The sequence below is a fragment of the Chiloscyllium plagiosum genome, unplaced genomic scaffold (genome assembly GCF_037043375.1).
Source record: "Chiloscyllium plagiosum isolate Xiang-an unplaced genomic scaffold, Cpla_swu_hap1 HiC_scaffold_31, whole genome shotgun sequence".
Taxonomy (NCBI): Eukaryota; Metazoa; Chordata; class Chondrichthyes; order Orectolobiformes; family Hemiscylliidae; genus Chiloscyllium; species Chiloscyllium plagiosum.
Genome location: NW_028270169.1, coordinates 54,850,627 through 54,863,711, shown reverse-complemented (window position 1 = coordinate 54,863,711; position 13,085 = coordinate 54,850,627). Strand labels below are relative to the sequence as shown.

The following is a 13,085-nucleotide window of genomic DNA, read 5'->3' as shown; positions in this document are numbered from 1 at the left end:
CAACGTGACTTCCCAACTTGTATTCTTGATGCTCTGACCAATAAAGGAAAGCATACCAAACACCACCTTCACTATCCTGGCTACTTTCTAACTAGCAACTCTTTTCACATCTTTCCTTCAACCCCCTCCCTCATCACTATCCTCACCCCCACCATCTCTCTCACTCCCACTTGCCACATTCCTCAGCCAACCTGATTGCTCACTCTGCTTGCTACCTCTGTCCCCCGATTCTCCCACTGTGGCTTAGTGGGAACAAGAGAGTCGGGAGGAGAGAGTGCGAGGGGGCCACTGAGTGGGAGGGAACACAGCATTGAAAGATGGAAGGAGTGATTGGGATGGAGTGCAGTGGGGGCAAGGTTGGCGAGACAAAGAAACAGCAAACAGGAAGGATGGAAGAGAGAGTGAGTGAGTGAGCAAAACTGCTGTTTACAAAAAAGATGGAGCAGCAACAGTATCATGTCTGTCCTTGGCATATGCATAAAAATCACACTCAATTCACGCTTCCAGCTAAGATGAAATTAAATCAATGGAGCTCTCTTCAAAGAGAAAACACTTGTACAAATGTTGTTGTTTGATGTAAAACAGAGAAAGAGACCATTCCACCCAGCTAGTCCATCTGTGTTCCTCCCAAACTATTTCTTCTATTCTCCCTCCTTTTTACTCAGCTTCTCATTCAATAAATCTATACAACTTGCTCTAAATACTCCTTGTTTGAGTTCCACAATCACACTCTCCAGAATTTTAAAGACTCCTATGAGTTCACTCTTCTCTTTCAAACAAGAAATATTCTAGCCACTTCAGTCTCAATTTCAAATAATTAGGTTGAGGAGGAGATTTATGTCCCAAAGTACACACATCTCAGCCCTAAACGGCCTACACTGTATCTTCAGGCTGTGAACCCTGGTTCTGGACTCCGCAGTCATCAGGAACATTCTTTGTGGGTTTATCCTCCACTCCTCTTTGAATATTATCGATTTCAATGAAACATCCCCTCATTCTCCTAAACTCCAGTGAATATAGTCCTAACCAATCCAGTGTCTCCTCACATGTCAGTCTTGCATCCCAGGAATCAGAGCTGAAAATGTGTTGCTGGAAAAGCACAGCAGGTTAGGCAGCATCCAAGGAGCAGGAGAATCGACGTTTCGGCATGAGCCCTTCTTCGGGCTCATGCCCGAACCGTCGATTCTCCTGCTCCTCGGATGCTGCCTGACCTGCTGTGCTTTTCCAGCAACACATTTTCAGCTCTGATCTCCAGCATCTGCAGCCCTCACTTTCTCCATCCCAGGAATCAGTCTGGTAAACCTCTGTTGCATCTCTTCATAGCCAGAACATCTTTCCTCAGATAAGGAGACTAAAACTGCACACATCATCCCAGTTATGATCTCACTGAAGCCCTGTACAATTGCAGTAAGACATTCCTGTTCCTGTACCCTCAGAAGGAACTCTTATGCATGTCATTTCCAACTGAGTGCCTCCTTATACTGTAACTATGGCCCCAATTCAAGATTGCTCCACCAGTGAATATATGAATTCAATACTTACCTAATCCAGCCCCTTTAGAATCTTGTATATTTCAAGAAGATCATCCCTCCTTCTTCTAAATTATTAACGAAGGCCTAATCTGTTTACCACTCTTGACTGGGTAAGGATGTTAAATTACCTTCTCTAACTGACACTCACATTTCGGATGGATTTCTTTAAATGCCACTGGATGATAGCTTCTTTGTCACTATAATTGAGGCTAGCTTTCAAATTCAGATTTTTCTATTAATTGAATTTAAATTATACCAATTGCCATGGTGGGATTTGAACCCAAGTCCCTAGTACATGACCCTGGGTCTGTGGATTACTGGTCTAGTGACATTCCAATACATCACCACCGCTTCATGAATCCCTCATGATCCTTTGGTTCCTTTGGCAAACACTTAAATCAACATCCTTTGGTTCTTCACCTTTCCGCTATGGCAATAGATTCTCTAACAAGACTCCCATGATGGTGAATTCTATTATAAAATTTCAAGAAACTTCTTTTCTCAAGGAGAACAGCTCCAGCTTCTTCAATCTCACTCAATTTGTTTATTTATTTATTGCTGGAACCCTCTTTTCTGCACCTTCACTAAAGACTTCAAAATCCTTCCAAATGTGTGGTGCCCAAAATTGGACACATTACTCGAACTGAGGCTGAACCGAGTTTTATCAAAGTTCACCATAATATCCATGCCATGCTTCTGTACACTATACTTCTTTTAAAACACCCAGGATTCCATAAACTTTATTGACCAATTTCTCTGCCTGCCCTGCTACATCAGTAATTTATGCACATTTAATTCCAGTGCCAATCGCTCCTGCACCACCTTTACAATTTCTGCTTTATATTGCCTCTCCTTGTGAAAATCTTCCAAAAAAATTGACTATGCTTCTCTGCATTAAAGTTTTACCTGCCATATGTCACACCACCAACTTGTCTATGCTCTTCGCAAGTTTATCACTTTATTTTCTTCACAGCACACAATGTTTCAAAATTTGGTGTCTCCTGCAAATTTTGAAATGTTCCCCTCTACATCTGAGTCGTTTTTATAGACTAAGGAAAATTAAGTTAAGAAGAGGAGAGGTCCCAGGACCAACTCCTGGAGAACCCCAATTCCTTCAATACAAAACAAACAACCAACAACTTACCAGAACCTTGTTTCTTGTTATTCAGGCAACTTAGCGTCTTAGGGATGTACAGCAAGGAAAGAGAACCTTTGGTCCAACTCATCCATGCTGACCAGATATCCTAAATTAATCTCGTCCCATTTGCCAGCATTTGGCCAATAATCCTCTGAACCCATCTTATTTATATACCCATCCAGGTGCCTTTTAATTGTTACAATTGTACCAACCTCCACCACTTCCTCTGGCAGCTCATTCCACACACGCACCACCCTCTACGTGAAAAACGTTGCTCCTGCGGTTCCTTTCATATCTTTCCCCTCTCACCATAAATCTATGTCCTCTAGTTTTGGACTCCCTTACTCAGGGACAGACACCCGGGCTATTCACCGTATCCATGATTTTATAAACATCTATACTTTCAGCCCTCAGCTTCCAACACTCCAGGGAAAATAGTCTCAGTCTATTTAGCCTCACCCTGTAGCTCAAACCCTTCAACTTTGCAACATAATTGTAGATCTTTTCTGAACCCTTTCAAGTTTCACAACATCTTTCCTATAGAAGGGAGACCAGAACTGCGCACAGTATTCTGAAAGTGGCCCAACCAATGTCCTGTACAGTCGCAACATGTCCTCCCAAGTCCGACACTCAATACACTGACCAATAAAGGCAAGCATATCAAATACCTTCTCCACTATCCTGTCTACCTGCCACTCTACTTTCAAGGAACTATGAACCTACCCTCCAAGTCTTTGTTCAGCCACACTCCCCAGGATCCAACCATTATGGGCATAAGCCCTGCCTGATTTACCATACCTGCCCTAGACTTAGTCGTTGCTGACTGCCGACGTGACATCGGCCATCTCAATTCCTCCAACCCCTCTCACCCCCTCCGATCATTCAGCACTCCACTCTCTCTGCACCAATGCACATTTCACCATCAAACCTGCTGACAAAGGCAGGGCGGTGGTAGTCTGGAGGACGAGCCTCTATGTCGCAGAGGCCAGTTGCAGGCTCTCTGACACTACATCCGATCTCTCCCTTGACCATGACTCCTCCACAGCTCACTCGGCCACCATCACTCACACTGTCCGTGAACATATCACCTCCGGTGATCTCCCCTCCACCGTCTCCAACGTCATAGCCCCATGTACCCAGGATGATTGGAAAATTATGGGCAGCCCCTCCGGAATTTCCACCTTTATTACTTAGAAGCCTTGGATTCACCTCCTGATGACTCATCAATTTTAAGTACGGCCAACCTTTCTGAAACCTTCTCAATCAAGTTTTAGCCCATCCAATGTCCCAACAATAACCTATTTCACTACGAAATTCAGAGCACCTACTTCCTCGTTAAAAACAGAGAGCTTTCTCAAGGCACAAATCCCCTTTTTGTTTATGACCTGTCCCATTTCTGCTTTTTACCATGCTTTTAGTATTACTAGGCCAACAGATTTTCATCTTTATCAGCTGCAAATCTCATCTCACATTCCCTCTTTGCCTCTCTCAGATACAACCCAGTTCTGAATTATATTCTGGAATTAACATGAGGCATCATACTTTAGTTGGTTTTAAAATAACTGAGCCATGAACCAGTTATAAAATTATATGGCTACTGCTTTCCACTTGTCAGACATTTAGACAAATTGCAGTTCCTTCTCTTTCCTATATTGCAGATAAGCACTAATAGGTTACACCCCTCTGTAGTGATCTATGCACATACAGTAGTTCATCAGTCTTGAACTGCACTTTGTAGATGTTGGGCAGGCTCTGGATAGAGAAAATGGGAGTTAACTCACTACAGAATTCCCAGCCTCTGACTTGTTCTTGTAGCCATAGTGCGCATTTATTATTGGTCCAGTTCAGTTTCTAGTCTTTATAACCCACAGGATGTTGACAGTATGAGATTCAGGGTTGGTAAATATCATTGAATAACATAAGACAGTCAGATTCTCCCTTGTTTTAGGTGGTCACTGTCTGTCACTTTTGTGCCACTTGTCAGTCCAAGCCTGGATATGGTCCAGAGCTTCTTGATTATGGATATGGACTGCTTCAAGCTGACAGGAGATATGAATGGTGCCTCACTTCTGACCTTGTGATGGAGGGAAGTTCATTGATGAAACAGTTGAAGATGGTTGAGGCTAGGGTATTACCCTGAGGAACTCCAATAGTGTTACCCCAGCCCTGAGATGACTGACCTCCAGCAACCACAGCCATCTTCCTTATGCCAGCAACGATTCCAGCTAATACAGTTTCCCCGACTCCCCATGGCTGCCTTGAGGTCAAGTCTGATCATTCACACCTCACTTCTAGAGTTCAGTACCTTTCAACCAGGCTGTGATTATGTCAGGAACCGCGGGCCCTGGCAGAACCCAAACTATCACCTGAAAATTCTACTACAACTTGACTCTCTGCACTATGGAAGTCAAGCCACAAGAATAAAATCAGACGAAAGAAAAAAAAATGCTGGCTTACTTTTGTCTGAACTTTTCATAGAAATTCCAGAAGAGCTGCAGATTAAGGTCTGAATAGTCCAGGTTAGGTTTCTGCTTTACCCTCCGCTCTCTCAATTCTGCCTACAGGTGAAGGAAGTACATCAGTTAACCATGAAGCCACTGGGCAACACAATACAGACCACCAGCACCAATCATACCTCATTATGTAGAAGGCTCACATTGATCCTTGCTGGGGTTAATATGATTTTACAATATTATTCGAATGAACAAAAATGATCAGAATTGATTTGCTGAAGCCAAATTGCTTTCAGTCAACTTGACTAGGTTCACTAAAGAAATTAGTCAGATCAACGTGCACACTCACTTGATAATGTAGAAAATAGACGCATTAGGAAAACTAAGGGACAATGGAAATGTGGATGTGAAACTGGCCAACAGAGAGAAAGCAGTCAGTCATAGTGAAAGATCATTTTTTTGCCCTGGATAGAATTAAACTTTCATGGTTTTTTTAAGGGGGCAGAATTAGGATTACTGCATTTTCTGATACATATCCAGGATATATTTCAAAGTTTGCAGCTGACCTGAAACGCTCAAAAAAGCAGAGTAAAGAGTGAGAGAGTGACTGACTTCAGGAGTATATAAAAATGTGCAGATATCACAGATGGTACTTACAGTAAAACAACTGGTGATGCATTTTGGTAGGAAAATAACAGAGGCAATATAGATTAAAGGGCACAATTCTAAATGGGGCTCAGGCCTGGTGATTTACATCTTTGAAATCACAAAATTGAGAGGACTATTTAAAAAAAAAAGTGTGAGTTCTTGAATTTATAAACAGATGCAGAGAATACAAAAGTAAGGAAGTTATCTCATGCGTGTCAGAATTACTGGTTAGGCCCAGCTAAAGGACTGTAACTACTTTTGAATCCCATTCTTTAAGGATGATGTTGGAAGAGACCACAGAGAAGATTTACTCAAATGAGGAGGACACAGGGTGTCAATCACATGGATAAACTACAAACACTGGGGTTATTCTGCATACACCAGGCAAACTTAAGCTGCCATTGAATAGAGGTGTTGAAATCATAAATGATTTTTGATCAAAGGAAATATTTAACACTGGTCAGCAATGACACAGATTCGAGGTAAATAGCTGAAGAAGTAGAGGTAAGATGAGCAAAAATATCTTCAGCAGCTGGTTGTTCTGATCTGGAATCCATGGCTTAAAACAGTGGGCAGGATACAGTAACAATTTTCAAAAGAGAAATGGAAGACCAAAACGTTGTGGGGCAAAAGGGCACAGCAGTGGGTTTATATGAACAGCTCTTTGGATGAATCAGCACAGGCATAACTACCCAATAATCTTCTCCTGTGCTGCATGAATCTTGGACTCAAAAAATCTGTCTGGCTACAATCAACCATAGCCAAGTGGAGAGCCACCCACTAGGCCGTAATACAAATTAATCATCAGGTGGGAGGATATGAAGAGCTGCTGATGCTTGGAACTAACACCCCAGCAAAAGTCGCAGTAGTACAACACATCACAGAATTATCACAGCACAGTTGGCGGCCATTTGGTCCATCGACTGTGTCAGCTGTCTGAGTGTAAAGAGCACAAGTGCCATTTTCCTGCCTTTTCTCCATACCCCTGCACATTTTTAACTTTCAGATAATAATCCAATTCCCCCTTGAATGCCTCAGCGGAACCTGCCTTTACCACACCCTCAGGCAGTGCATTCCCGATTCCTGCACTGACTGTATATAAAGGTTTCCCCTCATGTCTTCACCGCCTGATAGTTTATGAGGAATTTTAAAAATGTATTTTAACATACTGCATCCTGGGCCAGTTGCTGAATAAAGTAGAGTGTCTTCAACATGAGGGTCTGCCCAGTAACATGACCACTTGACGCTGTATCAGAGAGAGAGAGATACTCTTGATTGGATGGTCTCAAGTAACCTCGAATACTTAGATGTTTGATGCCAATACGCACGTTGTTCTCATCCTCTTGGCGGGGACAGAGAAACTTCACCATCAGATACTGGGGAGAAAAAAAAAGATTAAGATGGAGCGCAGTCATTTTCAATGCAAAAGAGTCATTCAACAAAAGCGGTTGAGAAGGCTGATACCATTAAACCTTTTCCCCAGTCCAAAGACCTTAACTAATATTACAAAAACTATGGATCTAGAATATCAACTGATTAACAAGGATTACACCAAATCACTTGAATACCCATTTGGTGTTCACAAAAAAACCCATGGCCATCAAAAATGCCTGCGATGGTCCTGGTTTGGATTTGTTCCTTTTTTACCTCATTTATTCAATCACAGGATACTGTTGTGTGGATGTCAATGTTGTAGCTGCACTGCAACAACTTGACCAGAAGTGCAGCCAGTTCTGGAACACATTATGATCTTCACCCAACTCTTAATAGATTCAAGTTAAAGGCATAAGCTGTGTAACATATATTTTCAAATATATTAACAAATTTGAGAAGATTTGTAGCTCAAGTTGAGGTTCTGAATGTAGGTTTGCTCGCTGAGTTGGAAGGTTCATTTTCAGACGTTTCATCACCATACTAGGTAACATCATCCGCCTGCCTCCGGTGAAGCACTGGTGTTATGTCCTGCTTTCTATTCATGTGCTTAGATTTCCTTGGGTTGGTGATGTTATTTCCTGTTCTTTTTCTCAGAGTGGTAGATGGGGTCCAAATCGATATGTTTGTTGATCAAGTTCCAGTTGGAATGCCATGCTTCTAGGAATTCTCGTGCGTGTCTCTGTTTGGCTTATGTTAGGATGGATGTGTTGGCCCATAAAATTCACAAAAAAAAAGGAAAGCAACAATAAACTGCCATTCCTAGATGTCGAGAGAACAGCCAATGGGGAACTTCAAACCAGCGTCTACAGGAAATACAGAAAAACTACACATACAGACCAAATACCGAACTACAGAAGCAATCATCCCAATATCTACATTAGAACATTATTTCAATAAGCCACCACACTGCAGCACAGAGGAACTACGCAGAGCAGAGGAAAATCACCGACACAACCTGTTCAAAAAGAATGGGTACCCAATGAACACAGTCTGCCGATTTCTCAGCAACAAACCCAATCAAACCCTAGCCACTCTCCCTTACATCAAAGGCATTTCGGAAATGACTGCCAGACTACTCAGACCCCTTGGCATCACGGTAATCCACAAACCCACCAACACACTAAAACAGCAGCTAATGAACTTGAAAGACCCTATACAGACGAGCAAAACTAATGTCATTTACAAAATACTGTGCAAGGACTGTAACAAATATTACATTGGACAAACAGGCAGAAAACTAGCCACCAGGATACGTGAACATCAACTAGCCACAAAAAGACATGACCTTCTCTCACTAGTACCTTTAGACAAGGAAGGACACCACTTCAACTGGGACAACACATCCATCCTAAGACAATCCAAACAGAGATATGCATGAGAACTCCTTAAAGCAAGTCATGCCAACCAAAACTCTATCAACAAACACATCGATTTGGACCCATCTACCACCCTCTGACAATGAACAGGAAATGACATCACTAATCCCAGGAAACCTAAACACAAAAAGAAAGCAGGGCATAACACCCAGCGCTTCACCGGAGGCTCACTGAAGATGTCACCTAGTAAGGTGATGAAACGTCTGAAAACGAACCTTCCAGCTCAGCGAGCAAACTTATATTAACAAATGGAAAAAACTTTTGATTAATACATCGGATGTGGGCTTCCATATATGGTGGTTAAGGTTGTTAGCTTGAACAGAGGTGGAGGGAGTGAATATTAAAGACAGTTTGCCAATCAAACAAACTGCTTTGTCCTGAGTGGTGTTGAATCTCCAGAGTGTTGCTGGTGCAAGTGGGGAGTATTCTATTAAACTCCTGTCTCTGCCTTGCAGATGACAGACAGGTTTTTTGAGGGGCGGGACATCCCAACCTCTAACCTGCTCCTGGAATCAGAGTGATGCTATGGATGGCACAAAATGGCTTCTGGTCAATGGTAACCCACAAGATGTTGAAAGTAGGGGATGTCAATGCTGATAATGTCTTTGAGTGTCAAGGGGAGATGGTTAGATTCTCTTTTGTTGAAGATAGTCATTGTTTGGAATTTTTGTTACAAATGTTACTTGCCACTTATCTGAATATTACCCAGGTCTTGCTGCATTTGGGCACATGCTTCAGTATGTGGAGTTGCAAGTAGTGCTGAACATTGACAAGCAAGGGTGGACACCTGCACGTCTGACCTTGTGATGGAGGGAAGGTCATTGATGAAGCAGCTGAAGATGGTTGGGCCTAGGACATAACCCTTAGGAACTCCTGCAGAGAATGTCCTAGGAATGACCTCCGATCACCACCTTTGTGCTAGGTATGACTCCCTTCAGTGGTGTTTTCCTCCTGATTTTTTTAACTCCAGTTTTACCTGGGCTCCTTCATGCCAGACTCTGTCAAATGCAGCCTCTCACCTCACCTCTGGAATTCAGCTTTTATCCATGTTTGGACCAGGGCTGTAATGAGGTCCAGAGCTGAGTGAGCAAGCTATTACAGTACACTGGTCACTTGATAGCACTGCTGAAGAATCATTCCCCCACTTAACTGATGATCGTAGGTAGCCTGATAGATTAATAATTCCTGGTTTGGATTTGTCCTCCTTTTTACCTCATTTATTCATTCATGTTGTAGATGTGTTGGGACTGCAGAGATTCACAAAATCTCTTTAGACTGCACCTTCTAAACTTATGACCACTCCCATCAAAAACGATGAGGGCAGCGATACATGGGAACATCACCATCTCGGAGGTCCCCTCTAAGCTACTCACCATTCTGACTTGCAAATTCCATCAGTATCACCAGGTGAAAATCCTAGAACTCCCTCTCTAACAGCACTGTGTGTACCCCATAAACGCCGAGGACTGCAATGATTTAAAAAAAAACTAACTTCCCCACTACTGTGAAGGGTACGCTGGGATGGCCTGCAAATGCTAGCCTAGCCATGTCCAAGCCCATGAAAGAATACAGGAACAGTGATGAGTGAGTCTAGTGGTTCAAGGCAGTAACTCCCAATCACCCAATTTCATGGATGAACAACAAACACTGGCCTTGCCAGCAACGCTGACCTCCCGAGAACAAATAAAAACAACAAACAACAGATGAGTTCGACTGAACTACTGTCTTGTTTGGGTCATTGATGGTTACATAGTCTCTGCAAGACAAATGAGAAACCTTATCAGATTTACTGAAACGTCATTGTGCATTTCATAGAACACAGAATCCCTAGTGTGGAAACAGGCCCTTCGGCCCAACAAGTCCACACTGACCCTCCGAAGACCAATCCACCCAGACCTACTCCCCTACATTTACTCCTGATTAATGTACCTAATTTACATATCGCTGAACATTATGGGACAATTGAGCATGGCCAATTCATCTAACCTGCACATCTCTGGATTGTGGGAGGAAACCGAAGCACCCAGAGGCAACCCACGCAGAGACGGGGAGAACAGACTGTGTGGCCTGGGGCTGGAATCGAACCCAGGCCCGTGGCACTGAGGCAGCAGTGTTAATCACTGAACCATCGTGCCGCCCATGCACAATTCAAATTCAAGCCACGTTTGAAAAGTGACTGCCTGGCAGTCCAGCAGCTGCATGGCCCACACCACTGTCTAACCATTTGGAAGACTTCTGCCAGCAAAAAGTAGGTAGCGAGCACTCAAAGAACAAGTCAAATCTTTGTTACAATTTGCAGAAGGCTGTTTGTTGAAATAGTCACTACACAGATGCCATCTACTGGCACCAACCGGCACAGCAAATGTCGATAATGAAAATCTTGCCTGCTCATCATCCACAGGAGCTGCACAGCTATCTTCAATAATTGCAGACTTTCAAGTTCAGAGCAGAGTTTTTACCCAATTTTATATCATACAAATAGAAAGCAGAAAGCTGCACAATACGTGAGAAAACATATTAAATTTACAGATCGCATTAGAAAAACCCCATCATTACAAATTCCTCAACAACTCGAACATCAGCCTCAACAGCAGTGCTGAAAACACAGGAAGTCGGGTCCGAGGGAGTGTTGCTGAACAAAGAGACCTTGGAGTGCAGGCTCATAGCTCCTTGAAAGTGCAGTCGCAGGTAGATAGGATAGTGAAGAAGGCGTTTGGTATGCTTTCCTTTATTGGTCAGAGTATTGAGTACAGGAGTTGGGAGGTCAGTTGCGGCTGTACAGGACATTGGTTATGTCACTGTTGGAATATTGTGTGCATTTCTGGTCTCCATCCTATCGGAAAGATGTTGTGAAACTTGAAAGGGTTCAGAAAAGATTTACAAGGATGTTGCCAGGGTTGGAGGATCTGAGCTATCAGGAGAGGCTGAACAGGCTGGGGCTGTTTTCCCTGGAGCGTCAGAGGCTGAGAAGTGACCTTATAGAGGTTTACAAAATTATATGGGGCATGGATAGAATAAATAGACAAAGTCTTTTCCCTGGGGTCGGGGAGTCCAGAACTAGGTTCTATGTTCTATGACTCTAAGTCAGGTAGCATCTGAGGAGCAGGAGAATTAAAGTTTCAGGCATAGAGTCATACAGCACGGAAACAGACCCTTCGGTCCAACCCATTCATGCCGACCAGATATCCCAACCCAATCTAGTCCCACCTGCCAGCACCTACCCCATATCCCTCCAAACCTTTCCTATTCATATACCCATCCTGATGCCTGTTAAGTGTTGCAATTGTACCAGCCTCCACCACTTCCTCAGGCAGCTTATTCCATACACGTACCACCCTCTGCGTGAAAAAGTTGCCCCTTAGGTCTCTTTTATATCTTTGCCTTCTCACCCTAAACCTATGCCCTCTAGTTCTGGACACCCCCACCCCAGGGAAACGACCTTGCCTATTTATCCTATCCATGCCCCTCATTATTTTATAAACTTCTATAAGATCACCCCTCAGCCTCCGACGCTCCAAGGAAAACAGCCCCAGCCTATTCAACCTCTCCCTATAGCTCAAATCCTCCAACCCTGGCAACACCTTTGTAAATCTTTTCTGAACCCTTTCAAGTTTCACAACATCTTTCCGATCAGAAGGAGACCAGGCTTGCACACAATATTCCAACAGTGGCCTGACCAATGTCCTGTACAGCCTCAACATGACCTCATAAGACCCTTCATCAGGAATTGGGCTCATGCCTGAAACGTGGATTCTCCTGCTCCTCGGATGCTGCCTGACCTGCTGTGCTTTTCCAGCACCACACTCCCGACTCGGATCTCCAGCATCTGCAGTCCTCACTTTCTCCTTGCATCAGCCTCCCAAAGCCAGCGCAGATCTAAAATTACCACCAAACTCAACCAATACCCCTGCTCCCAGTGTGCTGAGGGGTAGTGGAGCACCTAATCCTCCAGTGGAACAAGGCAGAAGGGGAGAACTTTGGGTGATGGACTCAGCAGGTTTTCAGCAAGGAAGAAGCACTCAATTGGTCCCTACATTACTGCCTTGAACTGACGTTTGCAAAGGTATGTCCAAACAGAGTGAAGATTCTGTGACCTCACTGCAGTGTACAAACGGACTGGCACATTGGTTTATTTGTCAAAATATCAAGGGCTCTCCTTCCGTGGGTGACTGATGCTGTTGAACTGTGACAAAAGGACAGATGAATCAGGCTGCAATACTGCTAACAAGAACTAACTCCAAGGGTCTGTCTTAGCCCCAACCCTATCTAATGTGTCTGCTCCTTAGGCTGGGCCCTCGATACCAGGGATAACTTTCCCTTGTTCCCGAGTTATGGGTCCTGTGGCAACTCGATGGATCCACTGACCCAGCCATAGGTGGGTACATATTTTGGGGAGGGCTTTCCATCCTACCTGGGCATGTCAGGGATAGCTGAAGTGAGTGGCACCTTCTCAACGTTTCATGGTCCTGTTTGGCTAGTCTCAGGCAAGAGATTCTCATGTCAG

The 13,085-nt window shown here is 43.7% G+C and overlaps 1 protein-coding gene across 3 annotated transcripts in view; it reads right to left on the bottom strand.

The window, feature by feature from the left end:
• zzef1 (zinc finger, ZZ-type with EF hand domain 1) overlaps positions 1-13,085 on the bottom strand; it is a 260,425-nt gene that overhangs the window by 189,572 nt on the left and 57,768 nt on the right. For all 3 annotated transcript variants that reach the window (XM_043718816.2, XM_043718818.2, XM_043718817.2), the window contains exons 13-14: positions 6,941-7,147; positions 5,128-5,228 (exon numbers count right to left, since the gene is read on the bottom strand). In XM_043718816.2, coding sequence (XP_043574751.2) covers positions 5,128-5,228; positions 6,941-7,147 — 308 coding nt within the window. The remainder of the gene's footprint in view (positions 1-5,127; positions 5,229-6,940; positions 7,148-13,085) is intronic.